Raw genomic sequence first — 17,678 nt, 5'->3', positions numbered from 1 at the left:
ACCAGGTACCCAGCAGAAGATCACCTACTTGCCACAAGTGTTGGAGCCGCTGTAAGAAGTCGTGGATGAGCTGAATCAACTGGTCTACTCAATACATTTGGAGAAGAGCTTGTAGTGCACTAAGCGAGTTAGAACAGACAAGAAATCTTGTACAGTGATGTCTATGAATTCTCTCTAGTGCTTTCATAATGCCACACAACTCCGCATCGTGATATGTAAATTGTCCCAGAGGATGCACTTTGAAAACCCTATCTGGGAAAACAGTGGAACAACCAAGAACATTCCCTTTCTTGCATCCATCTGTAAAAACACTGATAAAACTGTGGTACGAACTTAAAATGGAAGAAAACAAAGTTGTAAAAACATAATCTGGAGTACAAGTTTTCTTGTAGCTTGTCAAGTTTGGGCCTCTGAAAACACAAAGGTGGCTGCACATTCCATCCCTGGATGTGTATTCAAAAGTCTGGTAGATCCATAATCTTGAGACATATCCCAAATGGCTTGGCTGCATGGGATCAATTCCTGAGCAGCTGTTCAAAGTTGGGTTGGACCACTGCACTAAATGCCAACAAATGAGGTGGCACTGAGATTTTGTGGCTGCTGAGCCAAAAGGCATGTCACCGAATCCAGAGTGGTGGTTCACCAACCTCTGCACGCAGGCTCTGAACTGGGCTGGTCCAAAAGACTCTATTCGATATCTGAATTTCCTCATGGTGAATAGTGTTTAACATCTTGAGGGAGAAAATACAGGCTCATACACATACCAAGCTGCAATAATCTAAATGTGACCGAACAAATGCCCAATAAAACTGCAGTAATTGGGACCTGTCAGCTCCTTATGCTTTTCCACAAAGGCATTTCAGAATATTCGATGACTGGAAGCCCTATGTTTGTGGGTTTTTCAGGTGTGGGAGATAAGTTAATTTTGATTCAATTAATAAACCCCAAAAATGTACCATTTCCTGGAAATGTAAAATACTGTCTCCCACTGTAGGCTCACATTGGTTAGAGCACAGTTAAAACTGGCACGTGTAGTCTTCTCTGGTGAGAACCGAAAACCGGCTGTCTTGTCCTAAGTTTCCAGCCTCCTGATGGTCAGCTGTAGCTGCCTCGTTGCCATTGTAAGATCAGAGGAAGAGTAGAAGATTGTGAAGTCACCCACAAACAAAGAGCATTTGACAAGGATCCTGACTGTAGAGGAAATGGCACTGATAGCAATGGAAAAACAATGTGACACTGGGTACACTACCTTGGAGGACTCCACTCGCTAGCAGTCAGACAATCTTATCTCTCCAGGCTTCCTTTTTAACAAGGAGCTAAGGAAAAATCAAACATATAAGAAAGCAGAGAAACATATATGAAGAAACAGAGAGAAAGATAATTCAACATTACCAATGATAGTAGTCACAATTCAACATTCAGTTGAAGTGACTTAGAAAAACCTCAAGTTGAGAAATGAGGCTGTAATATTTAAATAATTGAAATATCAAGCATCATTAAGTTCCTGCAGATAAAGGATGAACAAACAAACTCTTTCAAAAGAAGGGTCTTAGAAAACACAAAAATATGAGATCACTAGATCACTGCGAGCTGAATAAAGAGCTACCTCACCTGATTTGTCACAATAATCCAAAACTTAGACTTCCTGCCACACTGGCAATTGCTGGGTACTGTAGCTGTAATCTTCTAGTTACAGAGCATACTTTTCAAAATAAATTTAGTTTAGTTTGAACACAGAAGTAATCAAGTATCAGAATTAATTTCTACCGTCACTTCATAATCTCCACATAGTTTGAGGACCAAGCCGTAACGTTTCATAAAAATGGCTTAAACAAATCAGAAGAGTGCTTGCAAACTTTCCAAAAGGAGAGCCCGTTTCATTACCACTGCTATATCAAAGTTCTTCAATGCCATTTTCATACAGATTATGGCACAAGCTACTTCATACTTCTCTGAGTGGCTGTTTATAATTTATTTATAACACCGCCTTTGGATAAACCTGAATTATTAATTTGTCTGCAACACATTACCAATTTCTCACAATGAAAACTAATATGATTCTTTCCTGTGTTTGTGGCACAGGATCACTATTATGTGAAGCTCAATCTCAGTCTCACCGATCTAGTTTAAGTTTTCCACAATAATCTAAAGCAGTTCACAAAAATGTGAAAGTTGTTTCTTAGTACAATTGCAACTACACTTCACATGCTCTAGTCAGCTGTTCTACACAGTTACACAAGTCTGGTTGCTTTTCCAATGAAAGTGCAAAGAATGAGGATCACAAGGAAAAGAAAGACATGCATTTTTCTCACATCTGAAGGAGATGGGACAATATGCTTCCCAAATCATTACAAGATAGTTACTAGAGACAATGAAAGATGGCCCTGTTGGTATTTCGTTTCTACTGTAAATACATACATACATAAATCCTTTTCACAGTTACTACTTCATATCTTAGAACTCATCTACTGAGTAAAAGGGGTTGTCACTGAAAAATTCTTTTGATTTGCTTTTAAATGTTGGTTGGTTATCTGTCAGACTTTTATTACTACTTGGCAAATTACCAAAGATTTTTGTGGAAGCATAATTCACCTCTTTCTGTGCCAGAGTGAGATTTAATCCATAACGGAGAAGATCATCCTTACTTCTAGTGTTGTAGCTATGCACTTTGCTGTTATTTTTGAACTGCGAAGGGTTATTAATGACAAATTTCATAAGTGAATATGTGTATTGCGAGTTCCTTAAATAAATGTCTGCAAGGTGATCTTGGGTGGGCTCCAGCTATTATTCTGATTACACGATTTTGTGCAATGAATACTTTTTCTCTTAATGACCAATTGCCCCATAATATGGTGCCAGATGAAAGCAGTGAATGGACATAGGCATAGTAGGCTAATTTGCTGATATGTTTAGCACCAAAATTTGCAATAACCATAATGGCATAAGTAGCTGAACACAACCGTTTCAGCAGATCATTGATGTGTTTCTTCCAATTCAATTTCTCATCAATGCATACACCCAGAAATTTTGAGTATTCTGCCTTAGCAACAGACTTCTGTTCATAGTCTATATTTTAACAATGGTGTTATGCCACTTACTGTACAGAATTCTATAAACTGTGTTTTCTCAAAATTTAGTTGGAGTCCATTTGCAGAAAACCAGTTAATAATTTTCTGAAAAATATTATTACCATATCCTCGGCTGATTCTTGTTTGTTGTGCATGATTACTATACTTGTATTATCAGCAAAAAGAACTAGCTTTGCGTCTTCATGAATATAGTGGCAAGTCGTTAACATATATTAAGAGCAACAAGGGACCCAAGACTGAACCCTGTGGGACACCATTCTTGATCCCCCCCCACTCCAGTTAGAGGACTCTGCTGATTTTTGCAGACCATCTGTACTGTCAATTTCAACTTTCTGCAATCTTCCAGTTATGCATGAATTAAACCACTTGTGCACTCTCCCACTCATACCATCAATAGTTAAGCTTGTCTAGAAGGATTTCATGATTAACACAAGAAAAAGCCTTTGAGAGATAACAAAACATCCCAATGAGTGATGTTCGGTTATTCAATGCATTTAATATTTGATCAGTGAAAGCATATAGAGCATTTTCTGTTGACAAGCCTTTCTGAAAACCAAGCTAACATTTTATTAGTACTTCATTTTCACAAATATGTGATGCTACTATTGAATACAATACTTTTTCAAGAATTTTGTATAAAGCTGTCAGAAATAAGAATGGGCAGTAGTTGTTAGCATTAGATCCATCCCCCTTTTTATGCAATGGTTTAAAAATGGCATATTTCAGTCTATCTGGAAAAATGCCCTGTTTCAGTGAGCTGCTACATATGTGGCTGAGAATCTTACTTATTTGTTGGGAACAAGCATTTCGTAGTATGTTGGAAATGCCATCAATTCCATGTGACCTTTTACTTTTTAGCGAATTTATTATCTTCCTAATTTCAGCAGGAGAGGAGGGTTGAATTTCAATTTTATTAAACTTCATAGGTACTGTCTCTTCCATAACTGCCTTGCATTTTCTAATGAATGGCTGTGTTATATTTTCTCTGCAACACTTGAAAATGAATATTACAAACATTTTCTACTTCTGTCTTCTTTTTAACAAACTTTTCATTGTGTTAGATAGAAATACAGTCTTTCTCTGCTCTCGATTGTCCTGCTGCCCTTTTAACTATATTCCAAATTGTTTTAATATTATTATCAGATGTGCTAATCTCAGATGTAATGCACATACATATGGACTTTTAATAAGTTGTCTTAATACAGTGCAGTAGGTTTTATAATCTTTCACTGTTTCGGAATCATTACTCCTGCTAGATGTAAGATACATTTCCTTTTTCTGTCTACAAGATATTTTTATCCCTTTAGTAAGCCATGGCATTTTATATGGTTTCTTTCAGTTATATTTCACTGTTTTCTTATGGAAACTGTTTTCAAATATACTCACAAATGTATCATGATATAGGTTAAATTTTAAATCAGCATCATGTTCCCTGTACACCTCATCCCAGTCTAACTGTTGCAAACTTTTCCTAAAATTCTGAATTGATAAATCATTAAATGAATGCACTTTGGAGGACTGTTTTGCATTACTGTATGGAGCTATAGCATATGCTTTAGTGATCTGTGCATCATGATCAGACAGACCATTCTTAACAGCAAAAGTTTTTATTTCATTAAATTTATCTTGTCTATGAAAACATTATCTATCAGTGTGCTAATTTCCTGTACCAATAACTGATGTCAAACTGAAAGAACCAAATAATACTTCAAGGTCAAGGCTTTCTATCGGACACTTTGAGAAAATCTACTGAAATCCTCCACAAACAATAATTTGCTTTCCTATGTCTGAGAGCACAGCAAAGAATCCAAGTTGTTCAAAACTAGTTGAAAATTTCAAAATGGGGGCCTATACATGGTTACAATTATAAAAGTGCCATTATTTAGTTTAAAGCTCACACGCACATGCTTCTATATGTTGTTTTATGCCAAATTTTTTACACTCTGACAGATTTTAACATATATGACAACTCCTCCTCTCTCCATAGTGTGTCTACTTACATGTGCTGAAAGCTTATATCCATCTACATTTACTGTTTCCACATCTGTGACTGTATGCTGTTCAGACAGGCATAGTACATCTATTCCCCCCTAAGTTTCTAAATATTCTAAACAAACAAGGAGCTCATCTACTTTGTTTTTTATCCCCTGATATTCTGATGCAATAAACTAAAATTATTTTTCACTGTGCTTTCGTGTGAATCTTGTGAAATACGAACATTATTTTTCACTGTACTGTTATGAGAATCTTGTGATATTTTAACATCTCTAGTACCTGCCTGTCTGAACTTCTCATTAAGCTTCATTTCAATAAATATAGGCTCATTGGACACTGATCTTAGCCTAACAATGTACTCCCACAAGTTTTAGTGCCCCCACCCCCTTAAAGATTTTGCTATCATTTCAGCCAGTTCACAACACTGACAAAACATTCATTTCTTGAAGAGCACCAGATCCAGACACAGATATGAAAATCATGTCTCAAGGCATGGGCCCACACGATTTCTTTCATTGGTGGAAGAAAAAAATTTTTTCTCGTGGGAAGCAGCTGTATGTACCTAACACAAGAAGTACTCCTGGGCCACTTTCTCAAATGACCTATCACGAACACTTCACTTTTACAGTTTCACAGACCTTAACAATTACCTTTACATTTACATTTACTATGGTGAAAGAACACAATTGTTCAAACAACATATGCATTTACAGCAGCAAGAATTTCATATGATACTGGGAAGACTCCTGTGCCACACTAATAATGAAAGGAGAAAAGGTACAACACTCACCACATATATGAGGTATCAAATGGTTAAAAGGTGTACAAATGTTACTGAAATCATTGTTAAGCTTTCGGACAGTGCCCTTCCTCAGAGCTAAGCGAGTGACAAAAATATTTGCGCAGCTACACTGTTGATGTCAGCTACAGAGCCTTGTACTACAGCTTCTTAGCTAGCTGCGACCCAATTCAAGCGGCAGATCCAGGTCGACATAAACATGCACCTGAATATATATGGTGATGTTAGCTTTATCTGAGGAAGGGAATTGTCTATTACGCTTAACAATGCTTTCAGTCATACCTATTCATCAATCAAAGACTCAACTAGACAGTGAGTTCTTGCCTTCACCCCTTCCATTATATATGTGTACGATTCCTGAATGCAGTTTAATTTTTGTTTGTTTGCTCAAATAAAAATATATACTCTTTTTATTAATCACATACCACTGCTACAACTTTAAAATAAAGCATACAGCACACGCTTCTACAACTACTACCCACCTGTAATATTCTTGTTGCCTAGTATTAAAAACTGCAGCAATTGTCTGAAAGATTTCCACAGAGCAAAGGTACACACCACAGTTTATGAGGGTTGACACAAATGTGGATGGTTTTTCCACGTAGTGATTCACCTCACATGTTTCTTTGTCTAGCACAATGCAGCCATAGTGTACAGACTGTTGACGTGTAGCTTCAGTAGTCATCATTGTGATCTGTGAAAAGAAACTGTAAAACTCAGAAATAGAAATTTTAAGAACTTAAATGAGTTCTGTAGTTCTTTGTAGCCATTATCGAATTGAAAATTCAGAATCGTTCATCACTCTGCAATGGAGTGCATATTTTTATGAATCTTCCCAGATGATTAACCGTAAAGCGGGCACGCCTGTGTATAAAGTGTGTCAACAAAAAATAAAATGATTTTGCACGGTTCCACTTTTGTTTCACAACTGCAGACCCGTACCTGTTCCTTCATTATTGCTTCAAGTAACACAATGATAATTTGTGTTGTCATACATCCACATGAGCAGCAGTAATATAAAATACAAAGCAAGCTGGACAGGAAAAATTTATGATCCATGGAAAAAAGACCCTGATTATGAGCTTGCAGCCTAATGCCACATTGTGGCAGTTGACTACACAATAATTAGTGATCGAATAAGCAGCTGGATGGGATCTGATTCTACCGCAGTGCTGAATGCTTCAAGTGTGTCATTACTGTCGTTTCTGTAACGCCTGTCCTTGACAACAGTGTTGTACTGAAAATTTATTTCATTATTGTTTAATAAAACAGTGGTGTAGCCCATATTATGTAAGTTTATTTTCTTGTTGTTTAAATAAACTAAGATTAAACTGTGATTTTGATCATACATGACTCACCTTGGCAACATAAATGATGCTATTCTATACATGTGTACAAAGTGCACTGCACCCCCACTCGTGTTATGAAAACCGGCACGCCCACTCAAGGGTTAAAACTGTAGGCTGTACAAGGACTTAACCAAAACTATTTGCTCTTGGTGTGGACAAAGTCAATGACTGACCTACCCAGTGATGATAGTAGGAGACGGGTACTGACAGAACTAAAGTTCTGAATAGGGGTTGTAAGTTGTGGATTAACAGCTGAGATATTAAGAACACTGCCCATGAAGAGACTGAGTCTTGGATCAGCACACTCTTCTAATATGGTAAGAAAATAATAATACTGTACATGCAGGAGAACATTTTTCATAATCAAGAAAACAACCAGCTAAAACACATATCATAATCAGCATATGTTTCATGTTCATAAGAGAAGCAAGAGTCCTCATATTAATAAATTGGGTGCTTATAATAAATGAAAAACATAAGTTTGTGAAGGTACCTTCACAGCCAACATTATATACAAAACAAGAATCATTCTTTTACATCTTACTTTGACTTGGAATTATGTTTAGTACAAATGACTGCACATAGTGTTATAAATAGGCTTTTCAACAAGGTAAAACTGCATTTTTGTTCTTTGTGATACCAATATTTTATATTTAACTGTAACAGGTCTTAACTAAAACCAAGGGCATACCAGTGATCTTTCTCCTTTCTCCTGGTGGAAATGCAACATTTCCACTAAGGGGAAATCAGCACAGACATCACCATTCAGAACGAAAAAAGCTTCAGTGTTTCCACATCTAATTTGATCTCGAAAATGATAAATTCCACCTGCTGTTCCAAGAGCTGTAAATTCTTGGAGGTACCTACAACAATTACATGAACAGTAACAATATAACAGATTCAAACACATACAACTGGAGCTTAGAACATACAACCACTGCAGCACATACCGTATGTTTACTTTGTATTCTTCAATCATTTCCTCAACAAACTGTGAAAGTTCTGAAGCAGGATAATATCCCAGAATTAGTATCTCTTTCAAGTTTGGTACATTGACACATGCTTCTATGTGATGCTGAATCATTGGAAGGCCAGCTACAGGGAAAAGCGGTTTTGGAATGTCAAGGGAAAGAGGACGAAACCTTGTTCCTGAAAAGAAATAAGATTAGCAGTACATTATCTATATTTGTGATATATATGTTTAAATTTAAAATTATTTGAAATACCTTTCAAAGGCCCTCCTATCAAAATTACAGCTTTCAACATTTTCAGTTACTGCACAGACATCCACAAAATGACACGTGTCAACAAAAACTTGCTTTTTGCGTATAAATAACACGTAAACAAATATTTATCATCTGATCGTGCGCTTGGTCGGGGTAATGTCATGCATTATCTCTGTTGTACGCGTCACATATCAGAATAATTCGTCTGCAAGGAATAGCTGTGTGTTGATACACTGCTGTGACCAACGTATCATTCATTTGTTTCATTGTGCAAATTACACAGAAGGATAATAATACAAAAATTCAATTCTCATTATACAGCACCTCTGCCTATTAAGTTAGCAACTGTGATGCTGCCGCCAGAGCGCAGTAGTTACGTACGCAGTTGAATCGCTGGTGTACGGCGTTGTCGTCTGCTGAGTTGACAGCCGGCCGTCGCATTCGAAAGTGGTGCGTGGTGCTGGGTTGTAGTCGAAGCATCTGCAAGGTTCGTTGTCTTACAGCGCGAGGTAATTGCGGTCGTAATGGCTGTTGAAGGAATGGAATACGAGGCTATCATCCAGGATGGTCCTAAGAAGGTAATGTGAACAGAAACTTATCTTTTTCAGCAGAAATTGTTTTTATTGGAGTTCCGGTTTTCCGTGGATAGGTCTTAAGATTTGGGGAGGATTAGGCAATGAAATTGTTAGGGTTTAATTCTGTACAATTTTAATTCGGATAAATGAGCCAGCGATGCATAAATATTCCCGTGCCGCTTTGAACCGTAATATGCGGAGTTCGTGATATTGTTATAGTGTATGTGCTGCTTATGCACTCCATAAAAAGTGCTGCCATTGTTGATTAGGTAATAATGAAAGCAATGCGATGTTACAGTGCAAAATAATCGAAATTTACGAATCGTGTAAATAAAAATTGTGCTAAAATTAGTAGGAAGGGTAGGTTTGTAGCCGATAACTTTTATAGCTTAATTATTCTTTTGGAATCAGAATCGTATACACGAAGACCCATTCTGTTTCTCGTACAACCCACTTTTCGCATATCAGGGGAGGTGACAGTTCACACTGCTGCCTTGCCCGTACAGCTTTCTTTTGTTTCTCCCGTGAGTCAGGGCCATTTATAAATTTTCTTTAACCAAAGGCATAATTCTGTTACCACTCGCACGATAAACCTCACGTATCGCTCGCTCGTCATCTTTCTACCGCCCTTGGTCACTCTGTGCCAGATTGTTGTTTCTTCTCCCCTCGTAACTAATTAGAATTACTAAAAATAGGAAAACAGTGCCACGTAGACTTCGAATTTGTTTGGTAGTGACAGTTACCGTCCTACGAAAGGTACCATTTTGCAATGGTTAAAAATGCAAGTCCTTGTAAGGAAAGTAGGCACAAATTGAACATTTTTCGTCTCTGTTATCACATTTGAGTTCCTGAAGAAACTGATTAAATCGTATCACTCAACTGTAAGATGAAAATTCGTTTTAATAAAACAGGACGTAGTTGGAAGAGCACGGCGAATAAGAAAAAGGCGATAGTTATGATATAATAAACAAGGTAATCGGCCAGCAGGCTATGGAACTTAACATGGCAGTGTTCTTCGAAGAGAATTCGCTCCCCTTGCTAAGAGGATAATCGTAGAATTGAAAAGTAGAATTTCTGAAAGCCACAGACGGGTACTTATTGGTTTAGGCGTTTCTGTATTCATGAAAACTCCATATTTCACGAAAGATATAGGCGGAGGACTCATAACTGAATTTAGTCTTTTGCAGGCTGCGGTAGTCAAACGAGGTAGCGCAGTATTAAACAATGGAATTTTATTTCGGGAGGACCGGGATTTAACGAATCTAATTTTCGTAAGTCTATGAATAATTAAGGTTGTTCCACCACCTTCCTCCAGACTAGTGCATTATGACCTGATTTTTCCTTGCAAACTAAAATTCTAGCTTTGTCACCACAGGACATTGTGCCACAGAGGTGTAATCTTTCTTTCCGCACTGCAAGGCAGCCGCCCCGCGGTCTCAAACCATGAGCTCGTTGTGTGCATGAATGTCGCGGGTGGTGGTAATCAGGCGATTTCGATTTCTAGATTTTCTGAAAACTGCGATCCAAAATCAAATCGCCAGCACTAAAACGGGAATCAAATCATGTAATTATCGGCAATATTGAGAGGGATGACGTGGAACAGTCACATGGGTTCAGCTGTAAATAAAACAAATAGGAAGCACCGCTGTATTGACAGGATATTGGGAGAATTGCAGTTTCCAAGTTTATCGGAGAAAACCAGTTTGGCAAAGTAAAGCTAACAATACGTAAAGGTTGTTTTGAACGCCATTGCTTCATTACAAATGAAGCTATTAGGTTTGGTGTCCTTGCGTTTCTCAGACCTCCGAACTGGCATGGGACCCTACTGTTAAATGTGGGCTTCTGAACTGTGGTAAAACTCAACATTTTTAAATTAGCGTTGCCAGAGGCGAAAGTGACAGATGAAAATCCTAGGGCAGTTGAATGATCAAAATATACTGATCAGGTCAGATTAAAAGGGAGCATCAAAAGCACACGATCAGCATGGTCACGTATTAAAACACAAAGCTGCCATAACATTGTGATATGGCTGTTTCGTGTCGTTAAATTTCTCCACATGAAGTTAGATGTATCTGGAGTATGACTGCAACAGCTTACAGGGCGTGCCCTCAGAGGGTCAGACTGAGCAGCTGCCTCTCCTTCCCCACACCCACTTCACACATCCCCCACATAAACTTCACAAATTGAACTCGTTTATTGCCCCTTCAAATAGACATCCGTACCAATTCAACATTAGCGTTGAGACAACCCGGGACATGAAATGGATATTTACTGATATCTAGTGTACCCATAGCCGTTAGTTGACATCTTTAAACCATTTCGTCTTTCACCATGAAACTGAGTGCACCCACCCCGCCCCTCCTAGTTCTCACTTAGATATGCTCTTGCACATTGCATTAAATCGTTTTACGTCGCTGACTAATTTCCATATTCGTAGAATGTGGCCATTGGGCTGTTCGCGAATGTAGGATAATGCACGGTCCTCGTTGCTAGCGATTTGTGCTATCGTGAGAGCTCACTATGCTTTGCGGTAGTTTACACACCTGATAAGACGCGAAAGTGATGGAATGACCAAACAGCCTTCCACAGCCCTACGATGAAACTTCGGAAATACCTTAAATTCCTAAACTAATTTACTGTCAACATGTACGTTGGAATGTTAGTTGTAACGGGCTTTGCACTAGAAGCGCTTCGATCCTTATACCCTAGTCCGGTAGTTCGTAGTCAAATGAATTATAAATTTCCGTCGATGTACAGCATACTGATGTGACTTACAACCAGCCGCTAAAGTTAAACCATTGCAAATGATTGTGACGAGGAATGTAAGAATGTTAGGATTGCCCTAGCCTACTGCATTTGCCTTGCGAACTTGACTATCTGGAGATAGAAAGCAACTTTCTGCTTGTTCCCGTATACGTTTAGAGTAGCTCTCTTCTACGTAACAGCTGATAACACACAATCTCAGTACCGCCGAAATATAAACTACAGGATGATTTAAATGCTAAATTATAGCTTAACAAAATAGAAAATTTCATATTTTAGAAATGACTATTTTAGTTCATTTACAAACCTTCAGTATATTAATACATCGTGTCTGGTGGTCTCGTCTGGACGAAGAAACAAATATGAATATTAAGCTCTCACCACTTTGAGTTAATACCGAGTGGAGCTATAAAACCTTTAACACGTTGACTTCAGGACAATGAGTATCTGAAGATGCTAGCATGACATATCAAAGCGTGCCGAATCTGAACAGTGGCCACGGGTACGCAGTTTTGGAATATGCACTGCGGTATTTTGATAGATGAGTTCCAGGTGAAGATAGTGATCGAGGAGAAACTATGAAGCCTGGAGCAGTGCATCGTTGTTGGCGACTAGGACGTGGCTACCAGATCGCATAATGTAAATAACTACATGAAAATTTGTTCATCGTTCCAGTGATTAACAGTACTTACGCTATACGTATGTAGCAAATTATGCACATTGCGTGAAATAGCTCTACATTTTTTAGGCTGTTCAGGTTAAAAACTAGAATTTATTGGAGCATGCAGCGTGCTTCCGTTTTAAAAGGTCTAGATAGGAATACGAGCAGTGTGTGTAAAGAGCTCTTTGTTGTACATCGAAAGTTAGTTGGAAAATCTGTAATTCGATGAATGGTTCACTTTAGAACTTTCCTATTTGTAATTTTTATCAAGGTATTATCACGCTTGTTAATTGACGTTTCTAAGTAAGTTGTTGGCGGCAAAATTTTAGTTCATTGTTCGCCGAAATGTCAGTGTTACACCACGTCTCATCGCTGTGTATGTTTGTCGTGATATATTAAAGCTTAGCAAGTAATGACTTAGAGTAAGACGTTTCTGAAAACATACATAAAAAGTTATGCTCCTATGTGCATAGGACTGGTTTGCGAATCAGAAAAACGGATTTGTGAATAACGTTCGTACTGCCGGCCTTCCGAATGAGAACTAATTTTCGAGTATCTACCGGAACGTCTGAATGAAAAATGGTTATTTATCTAAATACTTAAAGGTAAATTCTTCGGTAATCTGAAAAATGTTTCCATGGTACCCAAGCCGACATCGGATTTGCACAATATGCGGATAAATCTCTAGAGTTGGCAACCCTGTAGGAACAGCTGAATTGCTGACTGAACAGGTGTAGTTTTCCAGCTGCATTGTGTATGCATGTTCCCATTTTTGTCGCGTAGACGTCACTGCTTTTCGCTAACCCCTTGCGTATGCAGAATACATACTATGGCACTCTGTCTGCAAGGCGCGTGCGCAAATATTCTAGTCACGGACTGAAGGCAGTGTGATGGATGAGTACTAGTGGGGAAATTTTGGACCAAAATGAATATTTGACTGGCTACTAAATGCTGATTCAAACCACCGCAGTGACAAGGCTTTCAGAAGTCAGTGCATCTGCATATTGACTCGAGCAACCCCTGAAGTGGTCTCACCGGTCTTAGCCGACTGCATTCTAGAACATGTCCTCCGATAAAAAATTCACCACGAACAGAGCCTGAAATGTCGGTTAGGGTGCCAATACTCAAGGGGGCGCCTTTTAAATGGAAGTCATGAAAATAAGTTCATCTAGAACACAGTGGACACCACGACGCGGAAACGTCTAAAAGTTAGACTGGGAAAATCTTAGGGTCACAAGGACTTCCTGGCCATAAATTTTAAAACTGAAAGTATCTTAAGACGCTTTAACCGTTTTCACAAGCTCTGACGTGCTGTTTGGGACCACTCGAAATTCTGTTGAAAGTGATTTTGAATACAAGAGATTCGTCTCGGATCTTGAAAGCCGTAAAACTTGAAAATAAGGAAATCCTGCTTATAAATATCGTGCCCGCAATATGTTTCCAAAAATCGAAGAATTAGTTTCTACACGGTGCTGTCTGAGAACGAAAGCCGTTGCTGAAAGTGGCGGTGATAGCTTTAGAAGGCAAGCGTTCAGATCAACACCCGTGTGCGTGGCGTTGAATCTGTTGCTGCAATATTTTCTACAATTTGTCAGTTTAAATAGTTAAAAAAATTTGGAACTTTAAGATTAGTACTTCCTTGAACGTCGCGTAATTCACGTGCAAGACATTTGCTGAATTAAGGTACCTTTCCTTCTTAAGCAAAATGTAAAGTGCGTGTGTGGCATGTGAATGACTGTAGTGTTCTGTAATAACAGTACGTAAATGTGTGCAAGTCTTCGTACACGTCCTATTCGTGTTGCATAATACAAAAGGAACAGCAATGCTTGAGTAGTGAATCACGTACCATCACAGAATGGGACGCTACGTAGAAAATCATACTTGACCCAGGAAAATGGCGCATGTGGCGGTTGGGAACCATTGTCTCGTCCCCCTATTGGCCCGCATAACGATTGGTATCGTTTGCGGATAGATGGTAACAAACGTTTTTCTGGATGTTACTGCACGTCCTGTACGAATAACTTTTCTTGTCCATCTTGGTGTAGCGGACATATGTTGTTGAACTTTGTACTGAAATAGCTGTACACTTTTAAACGGTAAATCGGATGCCAAGAAATGTTTCTTTGTTTAATGCATCTGAGTCTGTTCCCCGCAGGGCGGGAAGATAAGATTTCAGATAAGCTGAGGGAGAAATGAACATAGTTCACTGCCGACGCTAGCTAGATGTTACGTCTTGGAATGTGCCAAGACTCAAAATGTTAGGGTTTAAATTATAAATTTACACTGTTGTTTTGTGACTAATCGTTTCTTTCCGTTCTATCACAGATACGTATACGTGGAAAAAAGCAAGTTGTAGATTGTTTCTGATTTGGCTGTTCAAATCAACCTTCACGTTGCGGACAGCTTTAATTTTGTAACAAGGAAATGTGTGGGAGAAAGTAGTGAAGACGATGGCAACAAACAGTCTCTTGACGTCACATTGGTTGGGGCTCAAATTGTCCAAGGAAAGCTGAAATTTTGTCGAAAAACCGCAGTTAAAACTAAGAGGGAATATCTTGTCGAAATATTATTGCCAGCGTGTGTGCTTTTGCTTTGCCGCACAATAAATTTGCGTTGTAGCCAGATGGAGCTATTAAGGTTTGAAATTTTTCGTCCTTCATTTGAAAGTTTAGACGTTTTCAATTGCCACTTGTAACTTAAAGGTTTATCTCCGTCTAGCCAGTTTGTTTCCTGCTGTTCTCCATCAGCACTTTAGGGTGAACACCGCTACGGTTGTTACCAAGGTTACGATCCTTTTCCTCTCCGCTTATTTTCCAACAGTTACCCTTCTGTGTAATTACATGGATGGTTCATCAGGCATATTTTACCCTCCTTCCACACCTGCAGGCCTCACCCAACTGAATGGTTTCGTTACTGCGGTTTTATTAAATTTATTATGGCCCAGTCGCTATATTAACGTAATAAGGCTGTCAGGAAAGAAAGGTGTTAAGCTGATTCGACAGCATGAACAGGTATTATTCATGATATATTTAAATTGTATTTATATTAGGAATCCTTGTTATTGCCAGATCATTGAGTGCGTTTACTTTAATACGCTTTTCATGAGAACAGCGTTTCTTGGTGACTTAAAACTTCATTACTTCCATACATGTCACAATTAGACAGTATGTTTACAGGAAATTGTCAGTTGATCGCTGCGACAGATCTGGCAAATTGGCAGACGAAAGAATCGAAAGCAAAAGACACGATTCCTGCTAATCGAATTCGCGACGCCCATCGGAGGAGGGACTAGTGCTGTAACCTTTGTGCCTGTAAGTAAATATATTTTAAACACAAATATAATGCAGGGTGTCAAGATTAAACTGCGTAAGAAAGTATAGCCCCATAATATCCTGAACATCGCAGATAACAGGTTTTCACTCCTTCCTTACGTCTTATCGTTTACCTGGGTAGGGAGAGAATTTCTCGGTCAGGCAGTGAAGCGGTGTTTAAGTAAGACACTTGTTTTCGATGCAGTCTCCTTGTAAGACATTCTGGGAGGTGAGTTGTAGAAATTACTTTCCAATTTTCTTGTACTCAAACTTGAAAAATATGGGTTTGACTAGAACGGCAGTGGTTCCATATTCGTGAAAGCTCTTCATGATGGCATTTACGGAACTGGATGGATGGCCTAAGCAAGAGGGTTATCAACTCCAGAGTTGACATTCAGGTCATGCAAATCCAAATGTTACCCCTTTCCGTGAATTCAAAATGGGCCTTCTCGCGGAGTCGTAATGAATCGACTTGGACAAAATTTACATTTGGTGTAATCAAAGGCAGCTCTATTTAAATTGGATAAACATAAGATACTGTATGGAACACATTACGCGTATTGCAGCTGTAGTGGTATGCAGCTATAAAAATGTTTCATACAATTTACTGAAGCTGTAGAACAGCACACACAATTGTGGAAGATAATTTTTACATCATGGAGAAAGAAGTTACTATTATCAGCCAACATTAGTGGTGAAGTTCAGCTTTTCACATCGTTAAGTGTTCAGGTGTGATACTAAGAAGCGATGTCAAATGGGATTATATATTTACGAACCTGAATGGAAGACTGATTAGTTGGGATGGTTCGACGGAAGTGAAATGAATTTAAGTTGCAGAAGAGTGCGACCGGTTTTATAGTATTGTTACACATTGTAATTACCAAGTAGGCATGGCAAATCTGAGTATTTTTGTATAGATGACCTGCGGTCTCCGGCGACCTATGGTCCGTTTGGTTTCTTGCCCCTGATAGCCTTGTATCTGTATTGAGCTGACAGTAATGGACAAATTGCAAATGTCAACAGTATGTGCTCTGTGTGCAGTTTCCATTCGCTTGCGGTACATACTGTTGACAGCCGTAGTGTCTCCTTTAACTCGTTGCCTTCAAGTTTGCTTTCAGTGCTGCTGGGGTTTTGTTTTCCGGCAGTCCGTGTGTTAACGATGAACCTCAGTAGCACTGGATAGGTCTACTTATGAAGAGTTGGCCGATATGCTATTCGTATGGGTTCACTGAATGTAATGGAAGAGCGGCACAACCCAAAGCTGTCCCCCTCCAGCCCCCTCGCCGCCAGCGATGCCAACCACATCAGTTGTAAATAGTCACCTATGACAAACCAAATCCTGTTTTTTGTTATACGTTTTGGTGATTAGATATTACAGACTTCTCCACCTTGGTACAGGCATTTTACCAGACACAAAGTAACTCGGTAACTCACTGAGTCAGTTACTGTGTAACGAGCCAGGAGGATGTGTTCCTTTTACCAAGCCAAGCGGTGTCCCTGAATAACTATTGAAGATTGGGACTTATGGTTCCCTTTAAATGAGGCGCTGAGGACATGGGTCTAAAGCACAGCGTAGATTTAGAAATTGTAGCATGTATGCGCGCACCTGGCATCTGTTAATCTTACAGCGAACCAGTTTTGTGGGCTGTCGGCCCACACTGTATGTATGAACATTCACGAAAAGTCTCGCGGATTTGATACTCACTTCCGTATGGGCCCCAAGACGGTGTACTTTAGGTCGTTACGGTTCTCAGAGCCTCATATTTCTACTGAAGGTCAAACCACAAAACATGATGCTGGAGACTGGGTCTAACTATGGCTTCTATACACATCATCCCTTCTCAGGTCTTAGGCATCAGGTTGGGTAGTGGCTTTTCACCATGCATTTGTCGTCAGTCTTCCTCTTGAAA

At 39.0% G+C, this 17,678-nt stretch overlaps 2 protein-coding genes across 3 annotated transcripts in view; one reads left to right on the top strand and one right to left on the bottom strand.

The window, feature by feature from the left end:
* The window catches only part of LOC126277998 (mannose-1-phosphate guanyltransferase alpha-A), a 34,391-nt gene extending 25,841 nt beyond the window's left edge, over positions 1 to 8,550 (bottom strand). For both annotated transcript variants that reach the window (XM_049977679.1, XM_049977681.1), the window contains exons 1-4: positions 8,459 to 8,550; positions 8,183 to 8,381; positions 7,924 to 8,095; positions 6,366 to 6,577 (exon numbers count right to left, since the gene is read on the bottom strand). In XM_049977679.1, coding sequence (XP_049833636.1) covers positions 6,366 to 6,577; positions 7,924 to 8,095; positions 8,183 to 8,381; positions 8,459 to 8,498 — 623 coding nt within the window. In that variant the 5' untranslated portion in view covers positions 8,499 to 8,550. The remainder of the gene's footprint in view (positions 1 to 6,365; positions 6,578 to 7,923; positions 8,096 to 8,182; positions 8,382 to 8,458) is intronic.
* Positions 8,551 to 8,951: 401 nt separating this feature from the next.
* Positions 8,952 to 17,678, top strand: part of LOC126277999 (coactosin-like protein) — a 164,756-nt gene continuing 156,029 nt past the window's right edge. Inside the window, exon 1 of the mRNA XM_049977682.1 lies at positions 8,952 to 9,036. Coding sequence (XP_049833639.1) covers positions 8,983 to 9,036 — 54 coding nt within the window. The 5' untranslated portion in view covers positions 8,952 to 8,982. The remainder of the gene's footprint in view (positions 9,037 to 17,678) is intronic.

This window comes from Schistocerca gregaria, chromosome 6 (genome assembly GCF_023897955.1).
Source record: "Schistocerca gregaria isolate iqSchGreg1 chromosome 6, iqSchGreg1.2, whole genome shotgun sequence".
In the NCBI taxonomy this organism is placed as follows: domain Eukaryota; kingdom Metazoa; phylum Arthropoda; class Insecta; order Orthoptera; family Acrididae; genus Schistocerca; species Schistocerca gregaria.
Note: the sequence above shows the minus strand (reverse complement) of the source record. Positions and strands in the feature narration are given on the sequence as shown.